At 46.2% G+C, this 16,279-nt stretch overlaps 1 protein-coding gene across 4 annotated transcripts in view; it reads right to left on the reverse strand.

The window, feature by feature from the left end:
• Positions 1-1,618: 1,618 nt before the first annotated feature.
• Positions 1,619-16,279, reverse strand: part of grid1a (glutamate receptor, ionotropic, delta 1a) — a 143,607-nt gene continuing 128,946 nt past the window's right edge. For all 4 annotated transcript variants that reach the window (XM_085921827.1, XM_085921826.1, XM_085921825.1 and 1 more), the window contains 8 exons: positions 14,292-14,393; positions 13,211-13,408; positions 12,141-12,471; positions 9,809-9,947; positions 7,029-7,224; positions 5,556-5,722; positions 4,204-4,444; positions 1,619-2,506 (listed from right to left, as the gene is read on the reverse strand). In XM_085921827.1, the coding sequence (XP_085777953.1) occupies positions 2,072-2,506; positions 4,204-4,444; positions 5,556-5,722; positions 7,029-7,224; positions 9,809-9,947; positions 12,141-12,471; positions 13,211-13,408; positions 14,292-14,393 (1,809 nt within the window). In that variant the 3' untranslated portion in view covers positions 1,619-2,071. The remainder of the gene's footprint in view (positions 2,507-4,203; positions 4,445-5,555; positions 5,723-7,028; positions 7,225-9,808; positions 9,948-12,140; positions 12,472-13,210; positions 13,409-14,291; positions 14,394-16,279) is intronic.

Raw genomic sequence — 16,279 nt, forward strand, 5'->3', positions numbered from 1 at the left:
CCAAAATGTTTTCCTACTGAAGCACGTCACTCATGTTTTTTTTCTTTTGAAGACCACTGGGAACTTCTACAAATGACTCAAGTGTGCCATTAATGGCGGCCGTTAGAACTGTAGGTCAGTGTCAAGCGAGGACACTGTTGTCAAGTCACAACAAAGTCATTAACTCACCCTAATGAATCCCTTTATGAGCCAAGATGAGGTTAGCCATGTCGGGGGACGGGGGCAAGCGCTCCAAGCTCCCTCCAGTGCAGGGCAACCTGCGGGCATTTGCTAGCAGAATCCTAATGAGGCTTCACTCCAACGTCTGTCCGGCCATTTTCTATTGCGAGCTGGAGGCCATCCCTGTTGACTTTGAGGAAAAAAAAAAATAAAAAATAAAAAAAATATTTATTTGAGAGGCGATTTCCTGTCAGTTCCAGGAATCATTTGCTCACCTGACAGATTGGGCTCGGGGTCAAAGGTCAAGTTGGCGACAGCCTTCCCCTCATAATATCAAAGTTGATTTCAGCTGCATGATCTCGCCGATGTCTGTGGGAAGCAGACCAGAGCGTGCTAGGAAGGAATTGCAACATGATTTCCTCGTTTGAGGCAATAAGGTTAAATAACTGCATCATTTATTAGCGGGCCACTTCTTCGACTTAACTGAAATAACAGCAACCTGCAGCAGAAACCCCCCCCCGGCCTCATGAAAAATTCATCCGCTCTTCAAGTGGCACTGTACTTTCCTTCCCACTGAGTCTTTGAGTCCCAGAGGTGCGCGCTAGCTTTTGTTCCACCTCCAAATATTCTTTTTTTTTTTGTCCTGTCAGCATAGCACGGCAAGCTCGATTAAATTATTCTCTCGCATGAAAGCTTTGGTTCCTGGGCTTTGTATTTGTTAGGTCACCGTTGCTTCTGGAAACATCCCTAAAAAGCTCCAATTCAGACTCACTTGAAATGATTTCCTTGGTTTGTAAAGTTGGGAGTGCGTAGGAATTGCATGGCAATATAATCATTTGATCATTTTTTTAGTTAGCGTGCAAAGTAAGATGCAACAAGACAGAAATGAGATGATCATAATAACGGCGCGTCCATCTGGCCAACTTCGTTCGTCCCTGCGGGCAGAATCGAAGTTATTTAACAGCAGATTGGCCACGCGGGCCAATTATACGGATTGTTCATGCGAGTCATGTATGGCGGGGTTACATCATTACGGCGTCTGTGCAAAAAGAGTATGGAGACTTGCTTTCACCAGGGAGTTGAACATGGTACTGGACGATAACCTCTTAACCCTGACCCCAAAACCTTAACCCTGTAACTTTGGCTGAGTGGTTAAAGCAGCCAACTTGTAAATGAGAAAAACTGGTTTGAATTCTCCCATGAGTATGTTGTGTTTCTTTTTCATCCAATACAAATTATTTTTATGTAATAAATGATTTGTTCTTGTGTTCCTTTTTTTCAGTTCATTCGATTTAATTGTGACATTTTTTTTTCTTTTGTGTAGAAATTGCTTTTGTGACACACCCGCCTCCGTCAGTCCACAGACACAAAAACAGCACATGGCAGCACAACTTGCAAAATTTCACACGTTGCTTTTTTTGGTTGTACTATACCATTTTATTGTTTTCGTAAGAAACAAATCAGTCATTGAAATGTCTTTTTTTTTTTTCTTTCCCAGTGTGAAATGTCTTTGTTGATCATGATTTCTCACAATACATTCAGTTATCTGAAAGAAAACGGAAGTGGAACTTGGCACTTAGAAAACAACCACAAAAAAATTGTCACCTTTATTTGTGGAGAACAAAAATTTACAAAGCCATTCAAACAGTCATCGTTTCCAAATACGTTTCCGCTTTTTTTTTTTTGTTTTGTTTTTTTAAACTCAACTCTGGGGAATATTCAAAATACACTTTGTAATGTCTCTCTGCTCTCTCTATAGTTACAAATATGTACATTAGAGTCTCCTCTGTCATTTCTCGTGTCGCCTCCCCACTGGTCGATAAAAACTTTTTTTTCTCTTTCTCTTAATTTTCAGGTTCTATTTATATCTCTCCTCGACGTTGGCACTGTTTCTGCGAGCGAGCCGGAGCGCTCAGATGGAGGTTCCGTGGCTGGCCTCCCCCTCCGGGATGGCCCCCCCCGGCACGGGCTGGTAGGACATAGGCATGGGCGTCTTGACGGGGCTCTGGCGGAAGAGCCCCCCGTTGGGAGCCCGGTGTTTGCAGCGGATGGACGGCATGGTGGCGCTGCTGAGGGGCAAGGGCAGGGTCCGGCCGCCCACCGCGCCCAGTGTCCTGCCGGCACCGTGGCCCTCGCGGAGGAAGGTGCTGACTGAGAGCGGCGGCGGCCCCCGGTGGGCGGGGTACTCCCGGGCCGACAAGACCTCCAGAGACTGGCTGGGCTGCATGCTGCCAATGTCTAGGGCCGAGATCTCGATGGACTGGCCCGGCAGCTGCTTGTGGGCCAGGTCTTCATCCAGGAGGCTGTTTAAACGGTGGTGGACCTGCTCCAGGTTGACCTCTTTGTCCTGCAGGAAAGTTGGGGTAAGGGTGGGGGGGGCATTAAAAAGGTTGAGAGAGAGGTTACACAGGTTGGTTTGTTCTCAAGGATCATCAACAGTCCATGCACTGGCCACATTGACCTGCAGGGTAAAAACAGTCTGGTGCATTCCAACGGAAAAGCCAAATTGTCCAATTGAGGGGTGATGTAATAACACGCCTGCTTACTTTGGAAAAAATAAAGAAAAGTTGACTTCAAAATGTACACAGACACAAAAGAAGGAACGTTGGCTGACAAGACGGCCTCCAACACAAGACAAGTGGTTCTTAAACTGGGGTTCGGGGACTCTTGGAGGTTCGTGAGATGTTGTTTGAGGGTCCCAAAAAAAGTTTTGTTTGTGATAGGACAAAGCGAAGGTCCTTGGAAGTGGTCCCTGGACTCCAAAGGTTTGAGAACCACTTTTTTTATGGTAAAACAAAGACAGAAATACACTTAAATAGACATTCATATCACATCAATGACAAATGACAGTGATGGAAAGCTGGAGGCGGGTTTCAAACTGGTGAATCGAATCACAAACAGTGTATTGCATCCCATGTATCGAGATATGTATGGAATCATCTTCTCGGACAGCTGCACACTCCTAATAAATATTGTGTTCTGGTTAAGTTGTTTCAAAAATGTTTGCTTCACTTTGAGTACAAAATCCTTCTCATGTCCCCAGTCCTGCCAGCTTAGTCCGCCCGCCTCCAGCTTCCGTGGTCTTGCAGTGACGACCCCAAAGACAACAGAGTGAGATGACAGATGAAGCGACTAGAATCTACCCCTGCCCGACCCCGTGTCCCGCCCCCTTTTTGGTTTTCTCCCAGCACAGCCAATCACCACGCAGGAATTCTTTTTCAGGCTGCTCCTGACCTGCCCGGGTCAAGAGCCTGGCGTCTGGAATTGTCAAACCGCGACCTCAAATTGTGACGTTTGAGCTGGCGGAAAGGGCTTTGCTGTCCTCGTCGCCACCTCCTGCGCGCGACCGGGTCAGGTCAGGACGCCGACTGAAAGTGGTTCCCTGGAGCGGCGACGCTTGCATACCAAGTCAAACAGGCGGTGGCGGGTCAAGGCGGAGATTCTACGTCATCTGCTGACGCTCACACTTTAGTTTAGGGATCCATGTCAAGCCTTCGTAGTCTGGAGGCCTCGTGCAGAGAGGGCTTGAACACAAGTCCGAGCTCTACGGCATTAAGACTTGAATGGATGAGCTCGAGAGAGCTTCTGAAGTGCGTGTGGATGAAGCCAGGAGTACAATTGGGACTTTCTTGGACACGAACAGAACACCATAACATGGTGACTATGCGGTTTTATCGTCGCCGCTGTGGTTTCCTCCCATGAGCAGCGGCGAGGCTCCCGACGGGAGCCAACCACAGCGGCAGAGAAAGCGCCCCAAGCAGTCTCCAGGCATGAGAAGGAATGATCACAGACCGATCACATGACGTCGGGACTATCGTCGGGGCACACCTATTATAACTGCGTGTACTGCAGCTCGACTAAATCGGGGCTGGCGTCTGTGCTTGCTGGATCCATAAAGTAGAGTGTGGCAGTGGCGTCTCTGGGCAGGACCGGGGGGCCCGGGGGTCTGGGTCTCGACCGGGGCCTCGGCGGGGCGGGGGGACCGGCGGCGGCGGCGGCCCGGTTCGGACCAGGGCCCGGGCCGGACGAGTTGTCATTGGTCACCTCTTTGGGCTCCTTTCGGCGGCAGTGGTTGCTGTTCCACCAGGTCTCCAGGGCGGCCACCAGGAGGGCCAGCAGCAGCCCGGCCGCCAGGATGCAGAAGACCCCGGCAAAACTGTGCAGGTGAAGCGCCCGGCCCTCCGTCTGGGCGTCGGCGTGGCTCTGCAGGTCGCAGCGACCCTTCTTTGGCCACCACTTCTGCTTTAAGATGTCCAGGTCGCCTTTTTCCTGGAGCTCCAATATCCTGAGCAGGGCACAAAGGCAGCGTTAGAAAACCGTTCAGGGGCTCCGAGGTGTTAAAATGGCAAGATGGCATTCTAACGATCTAATAACTTGGTTATTTTCCACCAGCCAAGCTGTAAAGAAAAATTGAGGTCTTTATGAAATGAAAAGAAGATCGTGTCGAACCAAAACGTAAAAGAGCAGACGGATGCGGTCGACCTACACCAGGCCTTGAATCTCACGCGCGGATATTTTTCAACACTTTCGGCAAGGACTGGTATATAAATATCACGGCATAAATCTGTGAATGTATTGCGAGCCCCCCACCCCGCTCAGAAACATGGAAGCCTTTTTGACATGGAATAATTTCCACATGAAAAATGACAACGACAGATGCCGCAGATGTTTTTCCATTCATTTGGCCACAAGTTATGCATTCAAGTCATGCTGTGTTGCTATGCTTTGTAACAAACAGGAAAAAAAAAAACCTGCAAAAGGAAAATGAGAATTGATTGCCATCCAGTGGAAAAGCAACTGCTTGATGATGTGTTCATTTAATTGAGGACTACATTGTCTTTGTTTTGGTTGATTGATGAGTAGTATATCGCATTTGTTTGCTACTTTAAGACCAAATTGTCTGTGATGTTTACAAAAAACATCTGTTAGCTTTTGTTGACAAAATGACTTCTTGAAACAATCACTAAATGAGCTTTAAGGTCAAGAGCAAACATAAGAAATGGTTTCATTGATGACTTTAAAATGGACTCCTATCCCCTCCCTCCTAAATTTGAATTTCATGAATAGTTCAGCCCTAATTTGAAGTTTTCTTGGTTGTTTACAAAAAAAGCCACGTATTGATGAAAGATTCCAAACTGGTTTGAATGAACGACTGTGAGGTTGCCAGGCAACAAGTCCAACCTCAAAGCAGGCGCGAGCATAGTGCATCTCCCCAAATCCCTTGCCGCCAAATCACTCCTTTTTGCTTTCAACACATCTCCTCTGCTAGATTCTTTTCCTTTTTGTTCCCCGCTGCACGTGACCCGACGGGGCTTCCTAGTCAAGTACCGAGACGGCGCTAATGATGTTGTGTTAAAAGCCGGCCTTTCTAAAAGGTGTGGCGACGGAGTACCAACTTCTGAGAGAAGAGGTCCCTGTAGGGACTGCCGTGCTGCAGAGCCACGCCGTAGCCTCTGGTGCTGATGCTGTTGCCGGCCACCGTCAGCGTGCAGTCGTCGTCCGTCAGGGCGGCGTATTCCACCACCGCCATGTCCCACAGGAAAGCATACGACTCTCGCTTAACCTGCGGGAAGAGCACGTTAAATATTTCAGTAGTTGATGAATATACAGGGCTCGGAATAATTATGACTCGATCAATAAAAAACCCTGATCTAATGGTGTACTGTTGTTTTTTGTGTTTTTGCAACAAACAAAAAAAGTCATCCCAAAACACACAGGTTTGATACACAAAGGATAATTGCGTGAGCAGACATCTAGATGCTTGCAAAAAAAAAAATATATTCCTTGTCTGAGTCGCATTGATTTTTGACAAAGATCAATTGGGCATTGTTGACTCGAGACTGGCAAAAATGTCCCGCTCACTCATTACGGCAAAAACCTTTTTCCTGAGGAGCCCGATGACTTCCATACTGCCTGCATTAGAGCTGCAATGTTTTTTTTTTTTCCTTACTTTTTGTAGTTCAACTTTGCTGAACCCCCCTGCGTCACATCTTCGACACCGTGTCCCAATTACGTGCACGCTAATGCCAAATGTAATTTCCTGAAAGCTTCTCTGTGTAATGACTCGCCACAGCTCAAGCTGTGCATAATGTCACACTGGCCCAAACTTGTTTTGTTTTTTTTCCCTATCTCGAAGGAAGTCATTTTGTGAGTACATTTCCTTTTTTTAAACCTACAGTTGAGTTTTATCTTTTTAAGAACAAAGCCAAAGAAATTCGACTCCAACACGCCAGAACGACATTTCTTGTCAACCGTGATGAAAATCATTTGCGTGAAGGAGATGAGAATGGCGCCGGAATCCTTTTGGATTTGCGCTTTCTTGTTCTCTCGGTTCTTTCCCCCGTGGTGTCGTCGCATTGCCGAGCGCTGTCAACAAATGCGAAAAAAAACCCAAGCCTCTGCACCTCGTGTCTCATTAGGAGCACGCAGAGACGCGTAGAGGAAGGCGCTTCGTTTTGCCTCCTGACTACAAGTGAGTCAACTCGAGGACATTTGTGGCTTGGCAGAAAATACGACTCAGCAAAGAATCACTGTTGCATTGACTCCGTCTGAGACGTGTTCTTCATCTACCTATCTACATATACCCAAGAAGCTCCTGGTTTACGGCCGGCGGTCCAGAACCGGCCCACCTGCGTGGTCCTGATCCAAATTAGTCTTCCTCGTTAGATGTCTGAACTTCACAGATATTCCTTCAATTATGGATTCCACTTTCGTGGGCTTATACGTGCCTGTGGCTGTTGCACTCTGACAGACAGGAATCATAAAATATTTCTTTGGTACCCCGGTGACTGAAATTCGCGGATTTCGGAAAGCAAAGTAAGCCTGGATCTCATTAAGTTTTGAGATGAGTAGCTTCGAGTGTGTCCTACCTTCTTGATGCCTTCGGTGGGGCCCGAGACGGAGTGCTGGAAGCCGTTGTTTTTGTTGATGGTCTTCCACAGGTCGGCAAAGGTGCTGTCCTGCTCCAGGGGGTTGGTGCCTTTGGCTTGGAAGTAATCGTACACGGCCGAGTCCCTCACCGTCCCGTACGCCAGATCCGCCTGCTTGGACAGGTCCTGGAAAGACCTGGAAAGCAATAGCATATTTTTTTTAGCTTCTTTGCCGTAGAAAAAGTGGTATATTAGCACCCCGGGACAACATTTGGGCTTTGCTCCAAGCCCAATCAGCATGTTAAACGAGCACTCCCGAGTTAAAATCTCATTAGCATGCTCTCGATGAAGCAAATGCGCCGCACCTGTAGCTTCTCCCCCCCCCCGCCTGACGCCGGTAGCGCACCCGCGGAGAGCGCCCGCGATCACGCTAACGATGAGGAGAAATCCAGGAGTTGGGATTCTGAACGATTGGCGCATTCATCTCTCCGATTGGCCATTAACTGCTCATAAGAGCATACGCTAATGTACTTTTTATGAACAATACTGCATATCTGAAAATGACTTTCTCATGACGCCATTATGCAGAAGTGGTGAGCGCCTAAGAAGACATTTTTTTTGGGGGGGGGGGAGAAACTCCCTTGGGCTCATATAGGTGACCGATGATAACGATGGTTCGATTGTTGGTAGTCTTTTTTTTTTAATTGCCCTTTTCGTTATCGCTGCTGAAATGCTGCCAAATGCGCTAATATGCATGTCATTATTTGACTTTGCATTCAATGTCAGTTAAACGGTTGTGGAAACGAGGCGGCTGACACTGTAAACAAAATGTGTTTTATCCGTTTTTCTGCAAGCACAAGCAAGACATTAGAGGAGCGCCACGCTGCTTTTACAAGCACGTTTGTCTCGTAAAAACCAACAACAACAACAACAACAGAAAGAGGAAATCGAAAAGCTTATCTCGGAATGATGACGTGGGGCTAATTCAGCCGTTTAATTAGAAGCCTCTAGAGCGCGGCTCGGAAGCAACTTGAGGCGCAAATAAGTGATTCGCTAGTTTATCATCTGTGGCCTCTTTCGGCAGGTTGCATTTCCAGCTTTTGCCGCAGTGGAAGAAAAAAAAAAAAAATCCATGAGATTTTTTGTTTTGGATCGAATTTTCTTTTAACTGTAGCACGCTGAGGCGTGGTGAACGATTGCATTTGAAATGAATCAACTTGGTAAGTAAGGTGAGGTAAGGGGAAGAAGTAAAGGAAGGTGAAAGCAAGACAAATGGATGGAAAAGTTTTGTTCCTCTCAAAACAGCCTTTAGTCATTAAATCTCCAGCCAAAAAAAGCCTACTAGAGATGAAAAATGATAGTCTGTTAGATAATCAAGTTTAGATTTTTTTTTTCTTCTGTCTCCAGTCAAAAGATGTTGCATGAGACCTCCTATGAAAATACCAAATATGCTAATTAGAGCCCAATCGATATGATTTTTTTTTTAGGCCGATGTCGATTCCAATATTTGACAGAATAAAATACAGATAATCGAATAATCGTCAAATATGCTAATTAGAGCCCAAGCGATAGGATTTTTAGATGTGATGTCACCTGTGATGAATTTGTAGAGAATGGACGAGATCGAGCCGCTCCCCGTTCTAATTTCAACAAGGTGGTGTTAAGTGTGCTACAATTCTTCATTTGCATTTTGACAAAGACATTTCACCTTGGAACTCTTTTAAATGGCGAACGTCTCCTCTCTAAGTCTGATGACGCCTTTCGACTCGCTAAATTGGAGCATTTATGGACAAATACGCCTCCTGGGGGGAATATTTTGTGCACTTTTTGGCACTGACTTGCCTCCCGTGTGCTTTTTGGCAGTAGGACAGTCGCTTGAGGGAGATAAAAAATTGACTACTTGTCGAATCATAAAGGAGCTTTACTGTTTTCCAATTGAACTCCACGGGGGTCGCAAACTGCACCTTGTTAAGCCCGCCTGGTAAAATATGATGCCTTTTTATGTTTTTGCCCTCGTTCAGACTTTAAAAATAGGATGAGTGAGCGATGGGCATCATTTCTCCAGCAGAAAAGAGAATATTTGGGAGCTTATCGATCGCCGAGGTGTGTTTACGAAGGAGAAGGTGCTCAGTTCATTAGTCTTACTTGGTGGAAAAAAAGTTTGCGTCCAACGCCCGCTTCCTGACTGTTTTGAGCACACTTGCGCAATCTTGCCAACTTTTAAGCGTCAGCTTTGTGTCAATTTGTGGCAATGATGAAATCTGCCACCATTGACTCGAAGGGGGTTGGCCACCTAATTCGCTTTGTCCTTTGCAATACGACCGCTGCCCTCGTTTGATCCTGATTTTTCTGCGTTGAGGCTGTCACATTGATTTTTTTTTGTTTTTATTTCATTCCCCCCCTCCCCCGTCAGCCGATCTCTTCTCGCAGCTCTTCAGGCGCCCTTGAGTCCTCTCCCAAACAAATAACATGTAATACCTTCCCGGGATTGTTTTATGTTTACAAAGATTACTGCGTGTTCTCTGCAAATAATCCCACACCGGCTACATGATTTATGAAGCACTTACTTCTGAGAATTGCGAGGAGAACATTTTTTCATTGTTATCGTTCTCGGTATGCTCTCACAATTAAAACACACAAATGCCTTTGAGCTATTTTTTTTTCCATACTTGTTCATTTAGCAGTATGAGGTGATGTTTTTTTAATCTCTCAGTTTCCGTTCTTTGCTGTTCAATGGATACGCTAGATTGCGAGTCATCAAATGATGGTATCAGTCTTACCTGATGGCGTTGTCCATGCGGGAGACGGTGAGGTAGGCGGCCAGGTTGGCCGTGTAGGATGAGCACACGATGAGGGTGAAGAGCCACCAGCTGCCCATCACGATGCGCAGGGCCACCGAGCCCATGATGGAGTCGCTGCCTGCGCCGACACACATGCGCAGCGTCGTTATTTGGGGCCGAGCTCTTTTAAATTCAGACCATTTTTTTCCTTTCTAATTTTTTTTTTTTACACATTACAACATCAGAAAAAACAATGACACTCTCTCACCCAAAATATAAATATGGAAAAAATTAAAAAAGACTTTTTTGTTGATTTTTTTTTTTAATATATATATTTTTTATGGCTGCTGTTTTTTAAGGGTCTTTCATTCACGTCCATTCATGGAAAGAGTCCCAAGCGTGTTCAAGGAACAAATTCAAATTTCGTGTCAAGGCACGGCTGGATTCGAACACGCATCGCAGAATTTGCTCCAAAATGTCGAGTCTTCATTAATAGTCGTTTTGATTCATCCAACTTTCCTCCTTTCATGTTTTTTAGAGCCTTTTGACCGCTTCATCACATTTGTTTTGCACATTTCATTTCTGCCTCTCTCGCGCTCTCACTATGAAATCAAAAAGGGCTTATGAAGTGTATGAGAGAAATGTCAGGATGAATTTGAGTTTTTGAAAGGGGAAAAAAAAAAAAGTAGCTGTAGAAATGTCAGGAGGAAGCCGGCGCTAGTGCAAAATGATGTGATGAGAGCGTCTTTGGCTGGAGTGTGTCACCGTTGACGCAGCTGCGGCCTCGGGACGGAAGTGAACGCCTCGTCAGACGCTGCGGCGTGGCGCGCCGCCATCCGTCACTTTTATTACGCGCGCCTTTGAGTGATCTTTAAAGGTCATCGAATGTGAAATGTGCATCGTGAAAGTCAAGTGGATCTAGTGCGGCGCTCCGTCTTCTTCTCCCAAATAAACTTCTTATAAAACTTTGTCATCAGGCGCAAACAACGATTTGCCTCTTTGAAATTGCTGCTCGCCGTGATTTCCAGCCGCACTCCGAAAGGGGAAATATGATTTTAGAATTGACTTTTTATTGTTTAGAGACAAATAGTTGGGAGTGCGTCAAGCGAGAAATCAACGGCGCATTTGATCAAGTGTTCACACGGCACAAACAAAACAAAATGCTGCTGACAAAAGCAAAGCGTGGAGAGTATCTGTTGTGCAAATGTACACTAAGTCATACGGTTAATCTTATAGTATGTGTGAGTCCATTTTTTTTCCTCACATCTGTCCAGTTCAGAGGTTTTCAGCTGCATTACCACATTTAATCTAAAATAAATAACCGAATGAACAAAAAAAATAAAAATCCCTCGTCTCAATCGAAAAGACAAGAGAAAGTTTCAATGTTGCCATATCATTGGTAAATGACGGCCGAGTTCACGCTCTCCAACAAAGCCACAATGCATCAGCGTTCGGCTCCATATTAAAGCGACCGGCGTCTTCCCGGAAAACAAAGCGTCTGCTTGACAAAGACTAAAACTGGCAGCACTGGGAGTCAAAGTGAAACAAAAAGCACATCTTAAATTTATGCTGTTTTGGGGCTGGATGATGGATGCTGCTCAGTTGTCCAAACAGGACATCTGAGCTGGATTCCGAGCGGCGGCGGGGCGGGGTGGGCATCCTTGACGAGGACACCTTTGGAAAAATGCAAGGCTGCGCTTTTGTTTCCATGACGGATGGCTCAGTGGCGGCCAGTTCTTAAATGTATGTACGCTATTTTAATTGATTTGTTCATTCCTCACCTTTTCTGCTCTGTTTAATCTCATAAAGTGTTTCAAACTTCCTTTCGTCTAATATGTCAACATTTTGCTTCAAAATCATGTTGATGATGCGAATCGTGCTTGGCAATGCTGGAGCGGTCTCAAATATACGGCAGGTGGATCAGCCAGGAAAAGGTGCAGTCAATTCTGGATGACCAAAATATTGATGGATTTCAAAATGATTTTGAAACTTTTTTTTTTTGTAATTAAAGCCTCAAGATGTGATCATTTTACTTTGGAGCGCCAGCTTTTTATTCATTAATGGTGGATGTTCTGCATTTGCATGACATTAGCGAGAGTAACGTTGGTGGAGCAACACCTGCATCTATTGTATGTTTTTTTTTTCCTTCTAATCTTTTGTTGACTTTTAATAAGGATTGTAATAATTATTGAATTGCCACTTTCTTAGTATCAAACAATGGCGGGCCAGCCTGGACGCTTTTAATGCTTTCTTAGCGGCTTGAATGAATGACTTGATTCTATTTGGTCACGCAACATCACGTACAAATGCGACCAATCGCCGGATGACTCACCTTGTTGGACAAACGCTCCGTAGACGATCCAGATGGCGCTCTGCAGCGAGGTGGAGGGCGACGGCGGCGGGTGGCCGCCCGCGCTGTTCTGGCAACGGACGGCCTGGATGCGTCTGAGCAGAAAGATCATGACGCCCACCACCGGGATGGCGGCGGCGATGCAGGCCCACACGGCCAGGTCGAACGGCGCCAGCAGGGAGAAGATGTTGATTTTTTCTTCCGACTTGCGCATCAGGATGCCCACCGAGTAGTCCAGGTAGCGTTTGCTGAAGTCCACCACGCGCTCGCGCTCTGGGGTGATGGTGATGGCCGATACGGCCAGGTCCGCCCTCTGCATCAAAAGATCATTCGATACTGAGGATGGACTCAATGAAAAGAGTCGATTTGATTCGATAGTCCGAATCAGTCGGAGAAGGTCGGACGCCATTTTAAATACATTTGAATGAACATGCTAAAAATTTCGACAATGTCTCATTTCCGAAGTTACATACAAATCTAATATCTGCCAATCTTTTGGATTCAGTCAAACGACGGTACGGATATTAAAGCGCCATGCCTTGCGTGTGGAAATCTCATTCGAGTTTAATTCGCATGATCCGTCCAGACCTTCCGTTTCTGCAAAGCGATTTTTATATTCAGCCAGCCTCTCCCCATCAAGTCAATGAAAGCCTCAAGGTGGTCTTAATTAAGTCAGGACCCTTATGAAGAAGACATTTTTCATGCAGCCTTCTGCTTCAACGCAAAATAAAATTGAACCTGTGTGTGAAAGGAAACATGACAGCGACTCGCTTTGCATCTGCGGCCTGAGAAAATAAGCTGTAAGTCCATTACGGCGAGAGCTAAATGACTACTACGATTCACAGTCATGCTCTCAAACCTTTGTCCTTCTACTTCCCAGAACCAAGCCGACCGACTGATTAGCAGATAAAAGCTTTTGGTCCGTGCGATGCTTTTCTGTTTTTGCTTCCATTACAGCAAACTCCATAAGTGGGCTCTCTCTCTTTGAACATCTGCCAGAGAAACCATTCGAATCTAAATCTGGACACCGGAACGCAAAAACCCCTACCGACCTTTCCGATGAGTTCTCCAATCATTCCGTTCCAGGAGCCATTGGGGAGCGCCGAGCCGTACTTGGCATCTCCAACTTGGTAGATGTCATACTTAAAGCCCAGGATCTTGGCTAGGGCGTCCAGGACGTCGATGGAGAAGCCCTTGTATCGCATGGGCTGGCCCAGGATGTTCTCTGCCACCATCACAAACGGCTCTTCCTGTTAACATCATATTTCAAATGGTCAGAAGTGAAGGCCAGAAATGACAAACAATCACTTTGAAGCTTTTGGTGGACCTCAAGAACTCAAAACAAATGAAAATCGGTCAGGCTCAGTGGTATTGAATTGTCATTGTCCCTTCAAGAAACTTATGCTCAGCGTTATTCATTGTATTTACCTGAGGGGCCGGGAAGTTAATTACGCTTTACAAATGCAGGCGAACCCAAGTGAGCGGAAACACCGAAAAGTTCATTAGTGCAGCTTTAATCATTCATTGCGATGCACCGCAAACTGGCTTGCAGAGATGAGTACAAGAGAAACTTGAGGGGCCTCCGAGGGAGCCGGAGTTGATAAAATAGTCTCCTCTGCTCCTCTTGACGCCGCCATGGCAACGGTAGCGGTTCGTCAATGTGGAAATGGACCTCTAAAAAAAAAAAATTGTCCATCTTTATGAAGTGTCAGAAAGGAATTAAGGGCAGAAACAGGGAGGGAGGGGCCGGGCGTATGGCGTGATCGAGGCGACGGTGCTGAGCTCAACTTATGTGAAGAAATACACTGCGAGGGAAACCATGCATGAAGAAGAAGAGGAAGCGCGGTGGGAGGAAGAGGAAAGGAAAGTTGGCAGAGGGCAAACTGACATTGAAGGGTTTCGAACGGCACAATTCGTGCGAGGGGAAAAAAAAATCTTTGAATGTCCTCTCGGGCGACGAGTGGCCGGGCTTTGTCACACAGCCGACACGCTCCCAGAGGGGTTGCCCGTTGTTTCTTCCATGCCTTCCTGCTAGGAGGACACGGTCTCCTTTTCTGTGACCTCGCTCACTTCAGATTTTGTCCAAGTTTGCTCAATTTTGTACAAGTAACACAGTTGCCCGATGTGACTTACCAACAAGGTGACAATCTTAAGCGTCACCCCCTGCATGCCGCTCTCGATCCGGCTCTCCTTTAAGCTTCCGTTCAGACCCCGGCTGGAGTCCCACGATGCCAACTATACGGTAGAAAGGAAAAAAAAAAAAAACGGATCAAGTTAGAGACTCAGAGCAATGAGATGCGGCCATTGCACGGCATCGACTGTAACGGTAATTTTGTGCTCTTTCACACAAACGCGTCCGAGCATGGAAAACAAACAAAATGTCTCGTGGAATCGATTTCAAAAAGACGTTTAACACAATATGAAACAAGCAAGCTGAAACAAATGTCATCGCCTCGGCTGACAGTTTTATGATTCGGTCGCTTTGGGAAAAAACCCCCCCAAAAAAAAACCCACAGCAGCCGTATCTCGCAAGACATCAGGTTGCCAAGGCGACAAGTGTCAGCCATTATTAGCATGCTGTTAGGAGTCTCCGGCGAGACAATACGGCCATGTTTTGCTGCACTTTGAATGTAATCTGGGGCTTGTTTAGATATGAAAGCGGTGGCGGCGGCCATACAGGAAAGTCGAGGCACGGACATTTGTTAGCCTTCCACCTCGTCAACTTTGTGAGCGGCGTCTCCGCTTGGCGAGGAGATGTCGTTTAAATTGTTAATCAGCGTTTCTCGCCGGTCACGTGTCCTGTCCGGATGGGACGTGTCATTTTTCAGGTGTCTTCCTCATTTGAACTGACAGGACAAGAAGGACGGCCCGCGGCCTAACAACCTCGCCCTCACAAAGGTAGCTTCCAACTTTCCGTGGGTTCCTTTTCGGATCATTTTTGAATCTTATATCAAATGAAAAAGTGAAGTAAGATTGTATTGTGAAAACGGAACTCCAAAAAATGACATCGGTGTCAGGGTGGAGACGCCTGAAAACAAAAAAGACCAACCGGGGAACATCTGCATGCCATAATCTGAAAGCGACGATAGAGCGCCCATATTGCAGCTCCATAGAGTCGACGATATTGACCTCTGAAAATTCTATAGTACACCTTTTTAAAAAGCCACCGTAATGACGGCTATTTGGCTAATGGCCACCGAGCTCAATCTTTAACGAGGCTGCGGAAATGCCAATGATCGTTTTAAACTGACAAAGGAAGGCAGCAATGATTTTTCTTTTTAAAGAGGGCTTCAATTACACGACGGGGACGAGACGGTTGATGACGCTTGTCATTGAACCACTTCAACTGCGTCATTACGACGCACTTAACAATAGCGGAAGCGAGTTTCCGATTTTTTTGCTTTGAGCGACTTCCGCCAGTCCAATGCACAAACGCTACTTGGCTATTTGTATCGTTTGATTCTAATATTGGAAAAGAAACTTTGTGAAGACTGTTGAGGTTGATTCCCTAAGTCTCAGAAGAAGCTGCAATGAAGCTATCGCTCATTGACAGACATCACAGAGTGACTACTAATATGAAGCTACTCTGACAAAAACAGGGAACATCTAAAACGATCCGTTATCTCCATTTCCACATTTGATGTCACGCCCGCAGATGAAAGAACCCTGGCATCGGCGTTCAGATCGACGACACGGGTCAAGTCAGCAACTTGTGAGTCTGTGGGTGTGCGAGAAAGACGATTCAATTAAAACTAGAGTTAGTTTGATCGTTTAGCTGTTGTTAATCTTCTGAGATATCACGTCACGTGACCAAACTCGGGAAAAAGGGGCGAGCCGTGACGGGCACTTAACTTGGACACTTGACAAAGTTAGCAAGATAAGCTCCAGGGCTAGCAACTCAAACACGCTCCAACTTGACTCCACATTCTCTTGTTGGCCAGAGAGAAAAAAGTCTGTCCACTTCTCCGGGGACACGAGTGGAGCCAAAAAAAAAAAACCCAACATGGCCAAATAAGCGGCGTTGTACAGCGGCCGAGGACAAAAAAAAGACGGTCCAATTTGGCGAGATGACGGCGAGGGCCGCTGGGCCTTGTTTGGGCCAGGACTGGCAGCCATGACAC

Source organism: Syngnathus leptorhynchus, chromosome 10, assembly GCF_054491065.1.
Source record: "Syngnathus leptorhynchus isolate UIUO chromosome 10, UIUO_Slep, whole genome shotgun sequence".
Lineage (NCBI taxonomy): Eukaryota > Metazoa > Chordata > Actinopteri > Syngnathiformes > Syngnathidae > Syngnathus > Syngnathus leptorhynchus.